The sequence below is a fragment of the Castanea sativa genome, chromosome 1, assembly GCF_040712315.1.
Source record: "Castanea sativa cultivar Marrone di Chiusa Pesio chromosome 1, ASM4071231v1".
NCBI classification, from domain to species: domain Eukaryota; kingdom Viridiplantae; phylum Streptophyta; class Magnoliopsida; order Fagales; family Fagaceae; genus Castanea; species Castanea sativa.
Window position 1 is genome coordinate 29,301,619 of NC_134013.1, and position 21,805 is coordinate 29,323,423.

The 21,805-nt window shown below is 39.6% G+C and overlaps 2 protein-coding genes across 2 annotated transcripts; one reads left to right on the plus strand and one right to left on the minus strand.

Annotated features, from left to right (window-relative positions):
* Positions 1-1,366: 1,366 nt before the first annotated feature.
* Positions 1,367-3,645, plus strand: LOC142624370 (uncharacterized). Its single transcript, XM_075797934.1, has 4 exons — positions 1,367-1,684; positions 2,262-2,492; positions 2,604-2,947; positions 3,177-3,645. The coding sequence occupies exons 1-4, from the start codon at positions 1,367-1,369 to the stop codon at positions 3,643-3,645; spliced, it is 1,362 nt and encodes a 453-aa protein (XP_075654049.1).
* Positions 3,646-14,369: 10,724 nt separating this feature from the next.
* LOC142624377 (uncharacterized) lies at positions 14,370-15,191 on the minus strand. The gene has a single exon (XM_075797944.1). It carries the CDS (start codon positions 15,189-15,191, stop codon positions 14,370-14,372), a length of 822 nt encoding a protein of 273 aa, XP_075654059.1.
* Between the last annotated feature and the right edge of the window lie 6,614 nt (positions 15,192-21,805).

A 21,805-nucleotide genomic window follows, 5' to 3' on the forward strand; every position in this document is an offset into this window, starting at 1 on the left:
TCACGACCTGATTGAAAAACGTCGTCGTAATCCGCTCCGTCGCGAATCGACGATTGATCACTCGGCGTCTCCCTAGACATCTGACTACCTACAAACGACGGGTTTTTATTCTAAGATCCTAGGCAAACGACTTCACTAAAGGGCATTACTAGAAAAAGTAAAAAGGTAGAGTGAGGAGAACTTACGAGTAGGAGGACGGTCTCAAAAAGCTGACAGCTGAACGATTGACGGCGTGATAAGATCAGCAGTGACATATTCTTTCTCTCGAAAATGAACAGGATGTAAAAAGTGAAAAAAAGGTAAAAGATGAAGTATATATAGGAGAGAGGAGGCGCGAAAGACGAAGCGACACACCCGTCCAGACACGGAGCCAATCAGCCTAAGCCATGTGTCCCACCATTTAATGAACATGGCGCGGATCACCATGCAAGAACCATTTCCTCGGTAACGACAACTCCATGACCCGTCACCCATAGCTGACGGGGTAATGGAGTGGGAGGCAGCTGATAGTGACGTTTTTTACAAGCTGTCGGTATATTAAGAAGGCTGACGGGAATATGCAATCCGTCAGACATTGTCATTGACACCTTCTTTTGACGTTTGAGGCCACACCCCTTACGTGGCGACGTTAGGCTAAAGGATCAAGCTGACGAAGTCAAGGCTGACGACCTTGATTATGAAGGTCCTTAGCTGGCGTTCTTTTTGGAGACGTACATAGGCTGACGACAGTGTAGGAGGCGCACGTTGGCTGACGACCTTGGCAGATAAAAGCTGAAGGAGTAATCCAACCTTCATTCTTAGTCTATCTTGACTTCTACATACGTGAATATAAGGAAAGTTCTTTCGCTACACGTTTGACCTTAGTCAAGAAGATCCCTATAAGGAAAAGGGCTCTATACGATATGCATAGATCCATAAATTACTCTTCTAAAAGGAAAGTACTTCCTCACCAAGGCGTTTATTTCGGCTCCATACCACTATATAAACCCCAAAAACCCTCATGAAAAAAAGGGTACGCACAGTTATCTCAGCTCTGGCACTCTAGGGTTGTTTAAAAAAACTCTAACTTGATCGTCGGAGGGTTTTTGGCCGGCACCACACCGGTGCTCTCTGTTCGATCTTCTATTTTTTCTTCGCAGGTGTTGCTTCGATCGGGAGAGTGCTCGCAGCTTACTGGTGATTTCTTCGGCATCATCATCCATAAACCATTCGGAAGAAAGAATCGAAAGCAACGACGGAGGAAGGTTTAGAGAGCCAAAACAACGATGTTGGTGACGGAAACGGTGTTCATCGGAATTTGCATGATGTTGTCACGCACAATGCCTGTGAGGCGACGAATGTGGAGGGGCACTATGGTCCGTGGATGATGGTGAGTCGGAAAAGAAACGGACAGAAAGGGAAAAGGACAGATCATGGTACTGGGTTTGGTACAGGGAGCGCTGGTAGCTTGGCATGGAATTCCACTAACCAACTGATTCTAGTTTTTGTGGAAGGAACAGTCACGCTCGTTGTTGGTCCTTCATCCAGCAAGAACTTGCCACGTAGACTTGTTAATCTTAAGATTGGGGTTGGGTTCAAAAATGGAAGGAAATCGTGGGCTTCAAAAACTCCAGGTCCTAAGGAAAAGCCCACTTCAAGCCCAAGTATGACCAAATTACCTATGGATAGTTTCAAGGACGCAGTGGTTAGTTTGAAGCAAAGTGACAACCCAAGTCCATCTCCTTGTGGTCCTTTAACCTATCCCTCTTCAATGAAAAACAAAAAGAACTTGGCTAGGAACTTAGCTTCTAATACCTTACCCAAAAGCGCTGCCCTTTCATGTGTGGAAGGTGTAGACAGAAAGATCACCACCCCTCCCCTCACCTAACCCCCTTCATCTCGGTCTGATCCTAGCCAACCCAACAGCGCCACCTTTGAATTCTCGGCGAGAGCTAATGCCGAGACCGGAGTTCTTGCAGAAAGTGAGAGTGATCGGAGTTCGTATGCTCATCACTTCGGAGAGAAGAGTTTTTTTTTTTCCACGAATGACAAGCCAAAGGAGAGAAACCTGGGTTTTAACCTTCAATCTAATGTGGGAGTTCAGCTTTCAACCCAGAACTTTGATAGTGATGATAGGAGTCTTGCCGAAGATCACATGGTTTCTGATGAGAGAAGTGGAGCTACTCCTTTCCTCTAGAGTATGTTACAAAACTTTATACTTCCAGTCTATCATGAATTTTACTATTTGGAACAGTAGAGGTGTCTTGAAGCCTAATTTTCAGGGTCATATTCGTAATTTAGTCCAAGAGCATAATCCGGCCATCCTTGTGGTTATGGAGACGAAATTGGGGGTTGATAGAGCTAAGGCAATTACTGACAGGTTGCCTATGGATGGTGCCATCCACACAAACACCATCAGATACTTTGGTGGTCTATGGCTTCTTTGGAATTCAAACTTAGTGGAGGTGGAATTGCTTGCGAAGACTGAGCAGGAAATTCACGTTGAAGTTAAGGTATGAACCTCTAGACTCACTTGGTTATTTTCTGCTATCTATGCCAGTCCTAAGAGAGAGGAGAGATGCATTTTGTGGGAGAATCTAACTAAAGTTGCAGAATTACATAAGTTGTCGTGGGTTATAGTTGGCGATTTTAATGAGTCGTTAATTGATGAGGATAAATTCGGAGGTAGAGGTGTTCACATCAATCGATCTCTGGCTTTTAAGGAATGCCTTGATAGATGTAGTATGGTAGATATGAGATTTTTTGGTCCTAGATATACTTGGACTAATAAGAGAGACATCAGTAATTTGATTCTTGCAAGGATTGATAGGTTTTTCATGAACCCGGACTGGTGTGTCATTTACCCAAATGCCAGAGTAACCCATCTACCTATGTGTCACTCTAATCACTGCCCTATTCTCATGGAAGCTCTGCCAGTCAGTACAGTCAAGCTCACCAGGCCGTTCAGGTTTCAAGAATTTTGGCTCTCTGACATCTCCTTTCCCACCATTGTTTCCAAAGCTTGGTATAGGAATAGGGAATTAGTAGAGCCCATTGATTGTTTCTCAAATGATGCATCAGCGTGGAATAGAAACCACTTTGGTAACATACATCAGAAAAAAAAAAAAAAAAATTTGGCTAGAGAATTATGGTACTCAGAAGGCTCTGTCCAACTATCCTAGCTCTTCTCTTATCAGTCTAGAGAACCAGCTCCTTAAAGAGCTGGAGACTATTCTGGACCAAGAGCTTGATCTCTGGAAGTTGAAGTCTAGGCTGAACTGGATGATCCAAGGGGATAGGAACACCGCTTTCTACCATGTTTCTACCCTTGCCCGGAGGAAAAGAAATCACATTGCGGCAGTCAAAGATGAAAGGGAGTTATGGATCACTGAGGAAAGGGAGGTAATGGGGCATTTTAGGACAGGATTCCATACCTTGTACACCACTGCTCAAGAGGTGGTCACTTGGAACCCCCCTTGCTTGGATCAGTGGCAGGTTCAGCTCTCAGAAAAGGAGAAGCAGTCCCTTGATGCCATGGTTTCCACTGAAGAAATTAAGGAGGCTCTCTGGTCCATGAAACCTTACAAGGCACCAAAGCCAGATGGGTTGCATGCTGGTTTCTTCCAAAGATTTTGGCTCATAGTTGGTACTTCAGTGAGGAAGTAGGTTGAAAAAGTCTTCACTGAAAGGAAATTTCCCGAGTATCTCAACAACACTCATATTGTTTTCATTCCTAAGATTTAAGGTCCGGAAACTATTGGGAACTACAGACCAATCAGCTTATGTAACTCAGTCTACAAGATCATCACTAAGATAATAGTAGCCAGGATCAGACCACACTTGGACAAGCTTGTCTCTCCTTACCAAACTGCTTTCGTCCTAGGCATGAGAGGTGTTGATAATGCGATCATTGTCCAAGAATTAATTCACAACATTGGAAGAGCCAAAGGAAATAGAGGGATCATGGCCATTAAGATCAACTTGGAAAAAGCTTATGACAGAATTGAGTGGAGCTTTATTAAAGAGATGCTCACTCTTTTTAATTTCCCGGAGAACCTCATTAAGCTCATCATGAGCTGCGTTACCTCAGTGTCCACTTCCCTTCTCTTGAATGGTGGTAGCCTTGACCCTTTCTTGCCCTCGAGAGGTATTAGGCAAGGCAATCCACTTTCCCCCTATCTTTTCATCCTTTGCATGGAGTTCTTGGGCCACTTAATTGAGGAAAAATGTGCTGCCAAGGTTGGACCCCTGTTAAAGCATCTCGAAGTGGTCCGGCTTTTTCGCACCTCTTTTTTGCAGATGATTTGGTCCTTTTCGCCAGTGCAAATCCAGAAAATTGTGTTGCCATCAGTTCTATCCTCCAAGTTTTTTGTAATAAATCTGGGCAGAAAGTTAGTGAAGCTAAGTCCCGTGTGTTTTTTTTCTCCTAATGTCGATCCTGATCAAAGAGAAGCTTTAACTAGCATTTTGGACTTCAATTAAACCACCAACTTCGGCAAGTATTTGGGTTTTCCTATAAAGCACCTGGGGAGGCAAAGGCATGAGTTTGAGTCCATTTTGGATAGGGTTAAAAACTTGCTTGCTAGTTGGAAGGCCAATCTGCTCTCTATGGCGGGCAGAAAGATTCTTATTCAAGCTTCGACTTCAACCATTCCTAGCTATGTTATGCAGAGTAATTTTTTACCCAACAAAATTCTCAGTGGCATAGATAGAGTCAATAGGAATTTCCTTTGGAGGTCCTCTGATCATAAAAGAAAAATGCACTGGGTAAACTGGGTCATTGTAACCAAGCCCAAAGAATCAGGTGGTCTGGGGCTTCAATCTGCAAGAGGGAGAAACATGGCTCTTCTAGCTAAGCTCAATTGGAGATTCCACACCGAGAAGGATTCTCAATGGGCCAAAGTTCTCAGATTCAAGTATGGATCGAGACAGCGGATAAATTCTAGAAATGAGTCAAAACTTCCAAGTTCTCCTACCTGGAAAGGTTTGAAAAAAGGTGAAGTTGTCTTCCAAAAAGGGATCAAATGGGTGCCAGGGCATGAGAGTAATCTTAATTTTTGGTTGGATTGTTGGTTAAGTAGTGGTCCCATCAGATCTAGCATTCAAGGCCCCCTCCCCCAAGGCTCGGCCAGCCTCACTTTGAAGGATATGCGTGCACCATATGGTTGGAACTGGGATGCCATACCTTTTGAAATTCCCTCAGAAATTGAAGTTGACATTCAAGCGGTTCCTTGGCCGATAGTTGCTAGAAGTAGTGATAATTTGGCCTGGAAGTTTTCTGCTAAGGGAAGTTTTGATCTGAAGAGTGCTTACCTTTTAGCCACAGATCAAATGGAAGCTGACTCTTTCTCGGGATCTTGGATTTGGAAGCTCCAAACCTTGCCTAGAATCCAAATGTTCGTCTGGAGTTGCATGCACAACAGCATTGGCGTCAAGGAGTGCTTAGCCAAAAGAGGTATTTCTTTGGACACTTTGTGCCCCTTATGTCTTGAGCAACCTAAATTTATTTCCAATGCCCTTCGTGACTGTCGCCTAGTTAATTTCTTTTCTCAAGAATTTAAACTTTGGCTGACTCCTAATGCTAGTTCAAAGTCTTCTCACATTGTCAAAGGTGTTCCCTGGCACTCCCTTTTTTCGTTTGCCATCTGGTCATTATGGAAGCTGATGATGCCGGAAAAATCACCAATAAGCTACACGCACTCTCAAATCGAAACAACACCTACAAAACGAAAAAACAAAGACCTATCAGAGAGCACCGATGTGGTGCCGACCAAAAACCCTCCGAAGGTCGAGTTAGAACTTTTCACAACCCTAAAGTGCCAGAGTTGAGTCAATAATGCATACCTTGATTTATGAGGGTTTTGGGGTATTTATATCAGTGTAGAGTTATCATCCATGCCTTGGCCAGGAAACCCTTTCCTTTTAGGATAGCACCTCTTCGATTCTACATACCTTATAGAGTTCTTTTCCTTATAGGAGTCTTTTGATTATGATTAAACGTGTGACGCAAGAACTCTCCTTATTCACGTTTGCGTGGAGATCAAGCAAAGCCAGATCAGACTTATCGCGAGATGCAAGTTGATTCTGGTTAGGAATCCTTAAAGCCTAATCAATACAAACGGAGGCCAGATGTTACAACCGTCCACTACATGTCCTTGTAACATTGACCCGTCGACCATCCACATGTCAATACCGTACCGTCATGCTTCAAGGAGAGATCCGTCTCCTATTTTATCATCTTCAGTTGCCCCCCCACTCCTTGAGTCCATCACTACAAACTAGATGGACCCATGGAGTGGCAGTCTTCCTTTCTCATGGTAACCTATCAAGACAGGCTGGCTAGGATTATTTATGACAAGGGACACGCGGCTTTCATCTATTAGCTGTTCACCCTAAGCGAGGCGTCCCTTCGTATTCTATGCCCTTTGCTCTATAAAAGCTTGCCTTCTCTTTCTTCATTCTCACCTTCTTATAGAAATTTTGCAATCGAAGCGCCACCATCGTTTACTTTGCGCACTTGTACCGTCCTGCTAGTCTCTCCGTTGTCTCATACTGCTTGATTTCAATCCTGTATGTACTCCCTTCACTGAACTTTTTCTTTTTCGAATCCACGCACTTTCTGTAGATCCATCAGTGTTTTAGGTTTTACCGTCATATGTAGGTAATGTCTAGTGCGTCGAGTAACCATTCGTTTGTCCGCGACGGGGTGGGCTACGATGAAGGATTCCCGTCAGGTCAAAATGACCCTGACACTTCAAGTGAAGAAAGGAATCCGTCCGCTACTTCTCCTTCCTTAAACGACGAAGGTTTGGAGTCGGATAGTTCAGAGGAGGCTTCAAGTGATGGCCTAGAAGGCATCGATCCCCCCGTCCAATCTGTAATTGGTCCTGACGGCCTTAGGGAGTTCATAATGCTAACCTTGTGGACGGTCAATGATTTTAGGTCCACGGTCAAAGAATCTCATTTCAAAACTATTAGGGCCAAGTACCAAATTCTTGACAACATCTGTCTCCGTCTCCCCTATAAATCCGAGAAATGTTACTATAAGGGTGTTGAAGGTGTTGGGGTTTATGAGCAAATGCTAAAGGCAGGGCTCAGATTTCCTCTGAGCTTTCTCCACCGTCAACTCCTTCAGTATCTTGGTTTATCCGTCGCACAAATCTCCCTAAACACCTGAAGGGTTTTCATAGGCGTGGAGGTCTTGTACGGGGCCATGTTAGACTGTGCACGAAGGCTGACGATGGAAGAATTTTTTCACTGTTACCGTCCCACTGAGATCACAAAGTCAAAGGGTATGTATAGTTTCATGGCTAGGAGCCCGTTGTTGAGGCTCGTGCGTGATACACCTGACTCTAATAGGGACTGGAAGAGTAGGTATTTTTTCATGGAAGGCTTATCAAATACACGGGCCTTTGTACCTTATCTTCTTCTCTAATAAGAGCTGCACTAACCGCTACTGAGGAGACGGCAAGGTATATGAATAATTCTTCCCCCGGCATAGATGGGCTAAGCAATGGCGGAGCGGAGAGATACACATTTAACTCTTCAAATGCCTTTTGGCACTCGTCTGTCCATTCAAATGATCATTTCAGTATGCGGAAGAAAGGGAGGCATTTGTCCGTCGCTCTTGATACGAACTTGTTCAAGGCTGCTATCTTGCCGGTCAAGCTTTGTACTTCCTTTACCATCCTTAGAGGAGATAGTTCCATGATCGCCTTTACCTTCTCTGGGTTGACTTCAATGCCTCTCTGGGATACCATAAATCCCAAGAATTTTCCTGCAGTTACTCCGAACGTGCACTTGCTCGGATTCAGCTTCATCTTGTAAGATCGTAGGGTACTGAAAGTCTCCTGGAGGTTGCTCATGTGGTCGAACTCTTGAACGCTTTTCACCAACCACTACAACAAAATATATTTTTAGTGAGGAAAAAATTCATCACTAAAAGTCCAGTTTTTCGTCACTAAGAACCTTGAGCGACGAAATCGGACATTTAGTGACGAAACTCATTTCGTTGCTGAAACTCCGTCGCTAAAAGTCCTAGCGACGAACATTTTCGTCACTAAAAGTCCGATTTGTTTTAAAAAGAAAAAACTTTTAGCGACGAAAATATTTCGTCGCTAAATGTTTTCCTCGCTAAAAACACTATTCAGTGACGAAAAGATTTCGTCACTAAAAACACTTCAGTTTATTAAATCATATTTAGTGTCGAATAATTTCGTTACTAAAACTATTTTCGGGTACATATAGTGACGAAAAAATTCGTCACTAAAACTATTTTTAAGAAAATTCAAGCACATATAGTGAGGAAAATTTTCGTCACTAAAACCATTTCTTACAAAATTTTGCTACATTTAGCGATGAAATATTTCGTCACTAAAACAATTTTTTGTTGCAATAATTGTGACGAAAAAATTCGTCGCTAAAACTTATTTTCTGTTTTTATTTTTTTCCTAGCTTTGATATTAACCTGTAACCTGTCATTACATTATTAAAACCTCAAATTTAAACAACACATTTATAAAAAAAAGATCTATACATTCCACAAGTAAAAAATAAAAGAAGCATCCAATTCAAACAACTTCCATACAATAAAAGTTTGCAATACATACAATAACTCAAGATATTTTATAACAATACAAAAAGTGTAGCATAATATAATTAGAACTAATGAAAGATGTCCTCATATGTCTTCAAGTAATGCCAAAAGTAAATCTCCTAAAAGCCACCAATAAGAAATCTACACAAATATAAAAACAATACTACATTAAAATCATAAAGTAAAAACATAAACTATGTTATAAGAAACATTTCTAACAATGCATTAAGAGTAGCCACACTAATGAATTAAAATCACAACTCCTAATTTATAAGTTGTACAAAGCAAATATAAATTTTCAAATGTAATATAAAGTACTAACCAATAAGTGTTTTAACTTGAAGATGAACCACCCCCATAGGTAAGAGCATCATCATAACCCTTGCTCCTCAAAAAGTTAAGAATATTCTGTTGGACCTCTTCTTGCTTAGCTCGTGCCTCTTGCTCCTTAGCTCGTGCCTCTCGCTCCCTAGCTCGCTCCCTAACTCGCTCCTCTTGGTCCCTAACTCGCTCCTCTTGGTCCCTAGCTCTTGCCTTTTTGAGCTCAATTATCTCATTTTCTAGCTGTTGGATATACTCCACCGAGGAATTAGATGAAGCGGTAGTTACTAGAGAAGAAGATGGTCTCATGCCAAGTCCTTTTACAATACCGGACTTCTTCTTAAAAACCAAGTTTGAAATCTCCTCTTGTGTAAGGGGAATTGCATTAGGATCTTGACAATGATCCTCTTGCACTTTGAGAATAGTTTCCTATCATTTGAAAGAGAGAAAGAAACAATCACAACATTAATACTACATATGTTATACCTTTACAAACATGATATAAATGGAATGATAGGGATGGAATGCTACACATACATATGTCACTTCATCCTCATGGTGTATTCACATATTTGTATTTGGATTGAAATGAACATCTTTGAAGATTTTTGCCAATTCAGGAACTTGACCGCCATTATTATTTGTCTGATTAATTAACATTCGAGGGTTAGATAGATATAGTTAATTAATCACAACGTGTAATATATTGAGGTTTAAGAAAATGAAAAAAATATTCACCTTCTCATCAACCCTAACAGCAAGTGCCTTTGTCCCGCATCTATGTTTGCCTGAAGTTTTCTTCCTATTTTCAAAGTTCTTTCTTGATTTTTCCTAATACAGAACATTCAAGATACTTATTAAATCATGAATAAAACAGTATACATTTACTTCACCTAAGTATTAAGTTAATCATTTGACAACATAATATAGTAAACATTAGATAATAAAAATATACGCATAAATAATTTACCAGCCAATCCTTATTAGTCCATTTCCCATCAATGAGTCCAGTCCACTACTCAAGTGTGGCATTCTTTGGCGGGTGGCTTCTTGCATAGTCAGCACCATGAGATTCTACAAGCTTTTTATAAGTTTGATGCAACTTATTGGAGTTGCAACTCAATAATCTTCCACATTTTGTATTTAATGCTTTTGTTACCAAGTTGGAATCTCCGTGTAGCTCAAACTGATCCTGTAAAATGAAGTGTATATGTATTATAAAAATATTATTATATAAATTTAATATGCTTAATGAAAATAAAGACAAGTTAGACGTTATCAATGTAAATTTATCGCTATATTTTGAAGCACCACATCTCTAGTAGCAACATCAACACTTTTCCAATTTTTCACATTGTAATTAGACAAATTACTTCGCACTTGTACGCCAATTTGATTGACCAGCTTGCATGCATTCTTCCCAACAGGAGCATCGTACTCTGCAGTTATACGTACTGGCAGCTTACCACTTTTTTCAACAAGTGCCCGCACTGCTATACCTCGTGTTGTTCCACGGGTATTTCTGCTAGCCGATCCTATTTAAACATTATCAATGTTAAATTAAGTGAAGTATAATCTCAATAGTAAATTAAGTGAAGTATAATCTGTGTAATTACCAGTCGTGCTAGTTAATGCATTGGTAGCCTGTGCCTCTGCACTAGAAGAACTTTGGGCAAGAGGATTTGCCTCAGGAGGTGTTTCCGTAGATTGGACCATAGATTGGACCACCGGAATAGATGCCTCACCTCGCGAGCGTGTAAGCCATCCTGGTGCCATCTGTAACTAACAAACATACATTTAATGAAACAACAAAGTCATTACAAATAATGGAACAAAATTATTATCATCTATTGTACCCTATGGAACATCTATTGTACCTTATGGATTATAGAATTAGATGACTCATCATCATTGTCATCGTCACCAATAGGTGGTACATAATCATCATCTACCATAACACTAGCTCTACTTCTTTTCCCTTTTGCACAATTGGACTGAGCAGAATCCTTTAGAGAAGTTGAGATGTGCTTCAATCCCAAAGCATCAATTCTCTCTTGGTTTTGCCTCATTCTATCCAATCTTGCCATCTCATACCTTGGTATATTATGAGCGTATTTGGCCTTTTTGGGCATTTTTTGAAACTATGTATTGACATGAAAGCTAAGTACAATTGCTACTAACTTAACATCATAGTCTACACCATTATCCATATCAAGCAATTCACAAGTACAAAATTTGAATACAATTGCTACTAACTCAACACAACAAATGACCACATCAATATCTATATCAAGTTCAAGATAAGTACAGACCACATCAATATCCATATTAAACTGGTCAACATACCAGTTGTAGCTTCTCTGAATCACATGCAGGTGGCGTGTCATTGAGTTTAGACAATGGAACATTTAGCCCAATTTCATTACCATTAGACTTTAGAGTTAAATAGTAAGATTGAAGGAAAAGAATGAGAAGTAGTTCAGTTGATTGAAACCATAGGTGCAAAAAGTAATTAAATAAGCTAAACTACTTAAAACTCAACCTATAAGACAAAACATTTTGACGCAATAATTCCCCTAACAACATAGGCACTTCCAAAACATCTCTATTTCCATCCAACTCAATTAATCAAAATTTCAGTCAAAGATGAAGCATTGTACAAAGATGAAATAAGGTGACATAAAACTAAGTTACAAATTTCAACAAGTCATGAAAAATATTCTCATTTCAACAATGGTGTCACACTACATTTTCTCTTCTAAACCAAACAAAATTTTATCACAATTCTATTTTGAGTGCCCATTAAGTAAATTGAACATAAATTGCACAATAAGAGGGAAATGATGGGTTAGGGAAGCAAATTTAAAGAAAGGAACGACTTCAAAGATTGCCCATTAATCTGTTTTTGCTTATTAATTAAATTAATTCCATGAGAAAACAGAAATGCTTGTTCAGTAGACCCTGTCAAGAATCTGATCCAAAGGCCTTTCCCTCTCAAGTGTACAACTAATGCCAAAATGGTACATACTAGACTGCAAACTAGGCTCCTAAATGTTGCTAAACACGCCCTCTAACAACCCTTAATGCATAGTAGAAAATAACACAGTTTAAAGGCAAGCATAACTACTAACAGGACATTTCCTCTTGAATATATAGGGTTTCATTATAATCTGAAAACAATATTACTTTACATGTAAACTTGTTTGAAACCTGCAACTTTTGAACTGCAAGGAATATATTCAAGACCGAATACTAAAATTAATGCTTATTTCATACCATAGCTAGATTGATAAAAACTTATAACCTTAAAGTTTTGCTTCAAAATTCACAAATCATTGTCTGATAGACATTAACTCAAATCCACATAGAAGAGAGAAATGTGACAAGGTTACCTGAAGTAATGCTTGTATGCAATCCAATAGCACCAAACTCACTTGAAATTCATCCAACAAGAAATATTGTTAGTAAAACCTTATACCTCAGCATCTGTCTATACCTAGGTAAAAGTAGATCTTCCACTCCATTTTCATTTTGAAACAAGATGCACAGATATGCCACTTGAACAAGTTTCCAAATCATTGTAAATGAACCAAATATAAATTGATTAAAACATGGTCAGGCTGATTGAAATGCATGTACAAATCTAATTTCCAGAAAAGAAAATAAAAAATAAATGACAAAAATCCAAAAAATAAAATAAAATTACCTATGGAGACGGAAGCCGAAGGGTCGCCGGAGCGTCGCCGATGAGTTGTTGAGCGTCGCCAGTGAGTCGCTGAAGCGTCGCGGCGAGTCGCTGGATCGTTGAGAATCGTCTCGACGCGAACCGTCACGGCGCGATGAGAACTGTCGCGGCGAAGCGTCGTGGCGCGATGCAAATCGTTGCGGCGCGATGTGAATCGTTGCGGCAAAGCATCGCGACACAATGCGAACTGTCGCAGCGCAGTGTCACGGAGAAGCGTCGCAGCGCGATGCAAATCGTTGCGGCAAAGCGTCGCGGCAAAGCATCGCGGCAAAGCGTCGCGGCGAAGCGTTGCGGCGCGATGTGAAGCGTCGCGGTACGCGTTGCAAACCGGCGCAACGCGATGCAAAACCGTCGGGATGTGAACGTCGCCGGTGCAGGAGCGTCGCCTCAGGTCGCCGGTGCCAAAGCGTCGCTGAAGGTGCGATTTGGGCGTCGCCGGAGGTCCGATTTGGGTGTGTGAGGGAGTGGGTAATGTGTGAGGGAGTGGGTATCAGTGAAAGGATTTGGGAATTGCTGAATGAGTGAGAGAAAAAAAGAGAGTTAAAGAGGAATATATAGGATAGCTATAGCGACGAGTTCAATTTCGTCACTATATATTAGCTTTAGCGACGATTTTAATTTCCTCGCAGATTTACGTTGCTAAATCATGTGTTTTTTTCAACGACGAACGCTTTTCGTCGCTAATTGTCTTCTTTAGCGACGAAAATGGTTTCGTCACTAAAAGTATGACAGTTGCACCTTTAGCGACTAACTTTTTTCGTCGCAAAAACTACAACTTTTAGCGACGAAATATATTCGTCGCTGTAGCTACACTTGATTTCGCGCCTACCCTTTCAATTTGCGCCCCTAATTCAGCAACCTCTATAGTGACGAAATCTATGTTTCGTCGCTATTCATAGCCTTTAGTGACGAATTTAGTTTCGTCGCTATTGCTCCAAACAAATCTTATGTTTTTCTTTTTAGCGACGAAAATATTTCGTCGCTAATTGTCACCTTCAGCGACAAAAGATGTTTCGTCACTAAAAGCATAATTTTCAGCACCTTTAGCGACGAAAGGTTTTCGTCGCAAAAGACTAGAACTTTTAACGACAAACAAAGTCGTCGCTGTAGATCCATTTTGGTTTTGCGCCGGCCCACTTGATCCGCGCCACTAATTCAGCATCCCTATAGCGACGAAATCAATATTTCGTCGCTAAAGGTCACCCATTTTTTTATAAATAGCGACGAAATTTATATTTCGTCGCTATATGGTCCTTTTTTGCGACGAAAAAATTTTCCTCACTAAAATTCGTCACTGTAGTTACATTTTGTTGTAGTGAACATATCATCTACGTAAACTTGCACGTTTTGGCCAATTTGGTGCGTGAACATCTTGTTCATCAATCTCTGATACGTGGCTCCGGCGTTTTTAAGCCCGAAAGGCATTACTTTGTAGCAAAAAAGCCCCTGACTTGTTACGAACGAGGTTTTTTCTTGATCAACCTTATCCAATTTAATTTGGTTGTAGCCGGAGAAGGCATCCATAATGCTCAAGAGTTCGTGCCTTACGGTGGAATCCACCAAGGTGTCAATATGCGGGAGTGGGTAACTATCTTTAGGGCACGCCTTATTTAGATCCGTGAAGTCGACACACATTCTCCACTTCCCGTTGGCCTTCTTGACCATTACTACGTTTGCCAACCAATCCGGGTAGTACACTTCGCGTATGAAATCTGCTTCTTGTAACTTCTATATTTCCTCAGCTATGGCTCGGTCTCGTTCCAGGGCAAATACTCGCTTCTTCTGTCGGACAGGGGAGAATGAGGGTGATACTTTCAAACTATGGATTATGATCAACGGGTCGATTCCTAGCATCTCCTCGTGACTCCATGCAAAAACATCTTGGTTTTCCTTGAGGAATACTATAAGCGCCTGTCGGACTGTTTGGCTAGCCAAGGTGCCAATTCTGGTGGTCCGCTCGGGCCTAGAGTCGTCAAGGTGTACCTCTTCTAACTCTTCCGCCGGTTTCGCTACCATTCGCTGTTCCTCGATGTTCATTGCTTGAAGGTGGTCGTCCATTTCCATCATGGCGACGTAGCATTCTCGTGCAACCACCTGATTTCCGCGTAGCTCTCCAACCCCGTAAGGGAATTTGACCATTAAGTGGTAGGTCGAAGTTACAGCCTTCCATGCATTGAGAGTAGGCCGTCCGAGGATGGCGTTGTAAGCAGAAGAGCAATCAACGACAAGAAAAGCTACATCCTTGGTTATTTGTTGAGGGTAATCTCCGACCGTCACAGGCAACGTGACCACGCCCAAAGAGTATGCCCTTGTTCCTCCGAAGCCAACAAGTGGTGCATTTATTGGGATTAGTCGTTCTCTACCAATCCCCATTTGCTGGAACGCGGGGTAGTAGATGATATCCGCTGAGCTTCTGTTATCCACCAAAACTCGATGCATGTTGTAGTCCCCTGCCCGTATGCTGATGATGAGCGTGTCGTTATGCGGGTGGTGAAGGCGTCGCGCATCTTCTTCCGAAAACCGGATGCTGGGGTTATCATGTCGCGCCATTTTCGGTGAGGAACCTGTCGACTGGATGCTTTGAACCATCCACAAATAGGTTTTTCTGGCCTTTTTGGACGACCCTGAAAAAGTAGTGCCCCCCACAATCATCCGTATGTCTCCTACCGGTGGTCTAGGACGCTCGTTCTCCCGTCGGAGATTTTGTTCCTGGAGTTAATCCGTTCTCTCCTTCCTCACAAACCTTTGCAACCTTCCTTGCCTAATGAGGGCTTCAATTTGCTATTTTAAGTCATAACAATCTGTCGTATCGTGGCCATGATCGCCATGAAAACGGCAATATCTGTCTTTTGGCCTCTTGTTCGGATCTCCCTTCAGCTTGCCAGGAAACGTCAGGGTTCCTTCATCTTTGATCTGCATTAACACTTGGTCGATTGGGGTTTGGGTCGTCGATCTTCCCATCGCTCTCCGGTTCTAGCCATCTTCCGTCCCTTATCCGATCGTGTATCTTCCTGTCTTTCCCTTTTTCTAGGTTTTTCCTCTCGGGCCAGCAAGGCATCCTCTACGTTCATGTACTTCATTGCCCTGTAAAAAATTTCGAACATAGTCTTTGGGTCATTCTTATACAGAGAAAACAGGAACTTACCCTTCCGCAGCCCGTTTGTGAACGCTGCTACAAGTATCTTATCATCCGCCTCGTCTATTGAGAGGGTTTCCTTGTTAAAGCGGGCTATGTATGATCTTAGAGTCTCGTCTTCTCGTTGCCTAATGTTCATTAGACACGCGGTAGACTTTTTATGCCGGTGACTCTCGATAAAGTGTGATATGAACTGTGCGCCTAATTCCTTAAAAGTGTCGATGGAATTAGGCGTCAACCTACTGTACCAATCCCTCGCAGGTCCTTTCAATGTGGTGGGAAAATCCCTACACATGATTTCATCCGGTACACCCTAAAGATGCATTAGGGTCTTGAAAGATTCCAAGTGATCCAATGGGTCCTTGGATCCGTCGTAATTTTCCACCTAAGGCATGCGAAATTTTGGGGGAAGGGGGCATGAACTTATGAGCGCTGTGAAAGGCGAATCTGTTCTATGGACTAGGTCAACCAGGTCGCTGGAGATTCGACCTCTGAGGGCATTCATCATCACATCCATCTATTCCCTCATCTCCTGCATCTCAGCTGCTATGTGAGTTGGTAAGGTGTTTGAGATGGATGGCCGGTTGGTGTCCTGCCGCTCCGGTCTACTCAGAGCGTTACTACCCTCAAGCCCTTCCGCGTTCCCCCCATCCGCGCTAGCACCTTCCTGGTCTTCCTCTGGTGCACTTGGGTGTGCATTCCTTTGCCGCAGTTGCTCTTCTAGATCATGATTCTGCTTAGTTAGGCGCTCAACCACCGCCGCAAGCGTTTGGACTTGCCTCTCTAGAGCTGTGGCGTGCGGTTCGTCGCCTTGATTGTTGGTTGTTGCCATCGATCGAGTGAGTACCATGCAACTTTTTGTCTCAGGGATAGAGCAAAGGCTAATTACCCTCCAGTGCTGATTTTCTTTCCCATAGACGGCGCCAACTGATGATGCCAAAAAAATCACCAATAAGCTACACGCACTCTCAAATCGAAACAACACCTATAAAACAAAAAACAAAGACCTATCAGAGAGCACTGGTGTGGTGCCGGCTAAAAACCCTCCGAAGGTCGAGTTAGAACTTTTCACAACCCTAAAGTGCCAGAGTTGAGTCAATAATGCGTACCTTGATTTATGAGGGTTTTGGGGTATTTATATCAGTGTAGGGTTATCATCTATGCCTTGGCCAGGAAACCCTTTCCTTTTAGGATAGCACCTCTCCGATTCTACATACCTTATAGAGTTCTTTTCCTTATAGGAGTCTTTTGATTATGGTTAAACGTGTGACGCAAGAACTCTCCTTATTCACGTTTGCGTGGAGATCAAGCAAAGCCATATCAGACTTATCGCGAAATGCAAGTTGATTCCGGTTAGGAATCCTTAAAGCCTAATCAATACAAACGGAGGCCAGATGTTACAACCGTCCACTATGTGTCCTTGTAACATTGACCCGTTGACCATCCACATGTCAATACCGTACCGTCATGCTTTAAGGAGAGATCCGTCTCCTATTTTATCCTCTTCAAAAGCAAAGGAATCAAGTTGTCTTCAACAACAAAGGAGTCAACCCGAACCTTACCAATTTGATAATTATGCAAGCAATGGAGTATGTGTTGTGTGTTACTCAGCCAAGGTGCAACAACCGAATGGTAATCAAACAAATCAAATGGGAAAAGCCAAGTACGGGTTGGGTCAAGCTCAATACCGATGAGTTTGCGGATGCTACTTCAGGGACTGCTGGAGGAGGATGGCTGATTAGAGATGATCGAGGCAATTGGATCATGGGCTTCACTAGAAAAATCGGTAAAGTTAGCAGCTTCTTAGCTGAAACTTGGGCCCTGCATGATGGTCTCCTCTTGTGTAACTAGCTAAACTTGAATGCTGTTATGGTGGAGCTTGATGCCACAACTCTAGTGGATGCTCTCAAAAATCCTTCATATGCTAATACTATAGTCTCCTCACTTTTCGATGATTGTAGACGTCTAGCTGTGCAAATTCCCCAACTTAGCATCTAGCATATCTATCGTGAAGCTAATAGGTGTGCTGATCGTTTAGCTAACTTAGGTAGTTGTCAATCTTTAGATTTCATTTCCTTCTTTTGTCCGCCTGTGGACTTGGTGCCTCTTGTTATGGTTAGTTGTCAGGGGATGTTTTTCAATAGGCTTTGTCTTGAGCTGTTGCTTTCTCGTTAGTTCTTCTTATTGAAAATTCCATTTTACCAAAAATATATATATATATATATATGTGAATATTTATAGTCAAATGAGAAGTAACGTACCTACTACTATCAAAGAAAAAAGAGAGAGGTAACGTGTAATTGACTAATTGCATCAATATAAACTAACATTTTAACACGTTAGTAAATGCCACCTTCTTAACTATGAATTGGTGTCTTTCTTTTTTCTGACAGTGAAAGGTAGGAATTGGTGTCTTTCTTAGAGCTTTATAACGTGGTTAACGTAACATGGAAGGTGACAGATTTGTTGAATTGTAAATTGTGTTTATATGTTATTATTATTATTTGAGTTATAATATTTCTAAGAATAGAGATATGGGGCCTAAGGCCCCCATGGCCACATGAAGAATCATGATAGTGCATTAGTGCCCATAAAAGCACTTCATCCCTTTTTTTTGTACCATTTTTTATTAACAAATCAACATTTTCTTTCACCAAAAAATAAAAACCAACCTTTATCTTCAACGTTCATAATGTAACCACTAAAGAAAAACTCATAATAGACCTTAGGTCCACCTATCCAGCCTTTTCAATTGCATGATAGTACATAATAATGCAAAGTACAGTTACCAAAGTTATGGAAAGTGGAAACCCAACACATCTTTTAATTTCTTGCTGCTTATTTCAAAGCCAATCTCAAAATTGATGCTTTAGAAGTTAAACTTGAAACCCACGTTCACTGCAACTACTCTCTAGAAATTCTTTTGAGAAACTTTCCTTGCAAAAATGCAAACCTAATAATAGTAATACGCACGGAATGAAAATAATTAATGTTCGATTATCGATTGTTTTTAGATCAATCATTAATAATCTTTAGTGCGATGATCACTTCACAAGTATAAGTGTTTATGGAGTGTGGAGGGCAAGAGTCGGAGTTCAAGTCTTCAGGAGGGAGTTTTACACATATACACACTTAGATTAGGCTAGAGTAGAATTTTATCTTGTATTAAAAAAAAAAATATATATATATATATATATATATATATATATATATATAAAGCCATCGATAACAATAAAAAATCATTAAAAAAAAATTTCTTATAATATAAATTTTTAAAATTATTTTCTAAAGCAGGATCTTTGCAGTATCAGTTAACATTTTTCAACAATTAAATAGATATATTTGTGGAGACATCATTAAGCAAATGGCTGATATAATTACACACTAACTTGTAATAATTTAAGTTGAGGTGCCCTTTTTTTTTTTTTTTTTTGAGAGAGTGAGGTGTCTATTGTTCATTAACTTACTCCCACTCTAAATTATAAAATTAGCTTCATTTTTTTTTTCACAAAAGGGTACAGTTCATAATTTGCTGAGTGCTTTTGCAGATTTGTATTATGGATTCGGGACCCTTTTCTGGTGCACCGGCGATTAACTAGGCCTTTCTACCCAAAAAAAAGGTTATATAATAAAAACAAAGAGATTAAAGGGGAATGAACCTAAAAAAAGATGCTTCATAATTCATTTTATATTTATAATTTATCTTAATTGATACTGACTCAAACAACCCTCCTCTTTTGCTGTGAATCACAGCCAATTGATTTGCTTTCACTAACCGAAAGAGAGAAAAAAAATTAAATTCCTTAGCTTAATAATAGAAATTGGCTTAAAAAAAACTAATAATAATAATAATAGAAGTTCGTGTGTGGATGTGCACGTGTATAGCAATTATTGAAAATTCAGACCCTTTAAAAATTTGTTTGTACATGAAAGTAGCCGATTAAAAATAAGTAAAAAGATTCTATTAAATGGCTTTTGATTCATGCTGCGACAAAGAGAACTGTGTGAGTATGAGCTTGAGCTAGTGTACAACTACAACCCATATGGAGGCTCCCTGCAACGTCTGCATTTTAATTAATATTAAAAGCTGCATTCATGATTAAAAAAATGCTAAAGTTTCTACCATTTTTACTTCAAAACATTACCAACTTATGTGATTATGAAGTTGATGGATGTTACGTCAAAAATATAATTAATAAATCCCATAAAAAAATACTATAATAAGTAATTGTTTATATTGCTTTGAGTGATATTAAGAATGCTACAAATTTAATGCATAGTATTACAAACTTATATATTTGTTATTTTCCAATCATTACTTTTTTTTTTTGTTGATAATTTGATAATTAGAGGAGATAATTTGAACTCTAAATTTTTTTATTGAAAAATATCAAAAATGATAGTTGAGTTATAAGGCTCTTGACTCTAAAATTACTTTTACTTTTATTAACTTTATGTGATCGGTAATATATAAATTTGTAAGACTTATTTAATAAAATATGTAATAAGCCTAACATTACGCTTCATGATTTTTCATACTCATCTTAAAAGAAATTACATGCTCCAATATTCACAAAGCCATGGCATGAACGAATACCATTTAAGTTTCAACTTTAATTTAAGACTAAAGCACACTTTTAACATTTAACATTTAGGATTGTTTTTATTTTGACTCTTAACATTTTAAAATTTTCATTTTGATCTTTCATATTTGATTTTAATTTATGTAAACTCTTTAAAAAGTTCTTCTTTTTTTCATGTTTATCGACAAGGTAATGCAGTAACAGTGTAGCACATACTAGCCAGTAGAGCAACACTTTCTTTACCTTTATCAGTTTGAAATAAGGATGTTCTTTCAAACTTGTTTTTATCTTGTCATGGCTAATTTATCAGCTAATAGAATAAAATAACCGTAATTCTTTTTAGGAGACAAAATGTGCTTAGTCAAAATTTATCTTGAAAATTATAAAATTAGATGATTTAAAATGTAATATAATATATAAAAAATAAGAAATATCTGAACCAACAAAATTAAGCTTAATATAGTTGATTGTTATTGTGTGTGTGTTTTTTTTAATACCATTTTGTTGTTATTGTGTTTTTTGATAGATTATTGAGTGAGAGAGTTGATGAGCCACATCATTTTTGTTTCACACTTTTACTAGATTCGTCATTCAAATCCGACCTTGCACTCAGCAAATAATATTGTACCACGTGACAGGTCTGACAGGCAAACCCACCTGAAATATCTGCTTTGGTTTTTACTAAATTACCCTGCATTCCAACCCGAGATTCTTGCCATCAAATTAAGATAACTCATTTTCAACAAACTAAATAGAAATTCTCTTTTATCCAATAAGAGGATTGACTCTCATTGTCAAGTGTCAACTATGCTTGACATTGAAGATTCGCTGTTCTATTTTTTTTAGGAGTTGCATAGCATATATTGGCTAAGTACAAGTATTTTCCCAATTCTCTTACCAACTCATTGTACAGTGATTTATAAAATATTATTTACGTGATTTAATTAAATAAATCACATGACTTATTAAAAACTTATGCTACTAAAAAGGAGGAAGTTTCAATTAAACTGATTTGAAGGTAGACTATTTCCATTGGCTTTATGTGCGGAGATTAATATGCTTTCTAATTTCCTATGTTTGATGTCATAGTGTACATTACAATTAATTTCATCTAGTACAATTTCAATACTCTTAAAACTTCATTAACTATTTCTTCTAGACTTCATTTGCTATTCCTTCTAGCTAAAATTTAGGGGAAACTTTTTTTTTTTTTTAAGCTCATGAGACCAGGTAAAAAAAAATGTAATAACGTCACATGTTAACAATGTTTTTTATTATAGAAAATTACTAATTTGGCCATTCAATTATGGTGCAATTAATTTTTTTTTAATACAAGATAGAAATTTTATTAACCTAATCTAAATATACAAGTGTGTAAAACTCTAACCTAGAGACTTGAACCCCGACTCTAACTCCCCACAAACACTTATACTTGTGAAGTGACC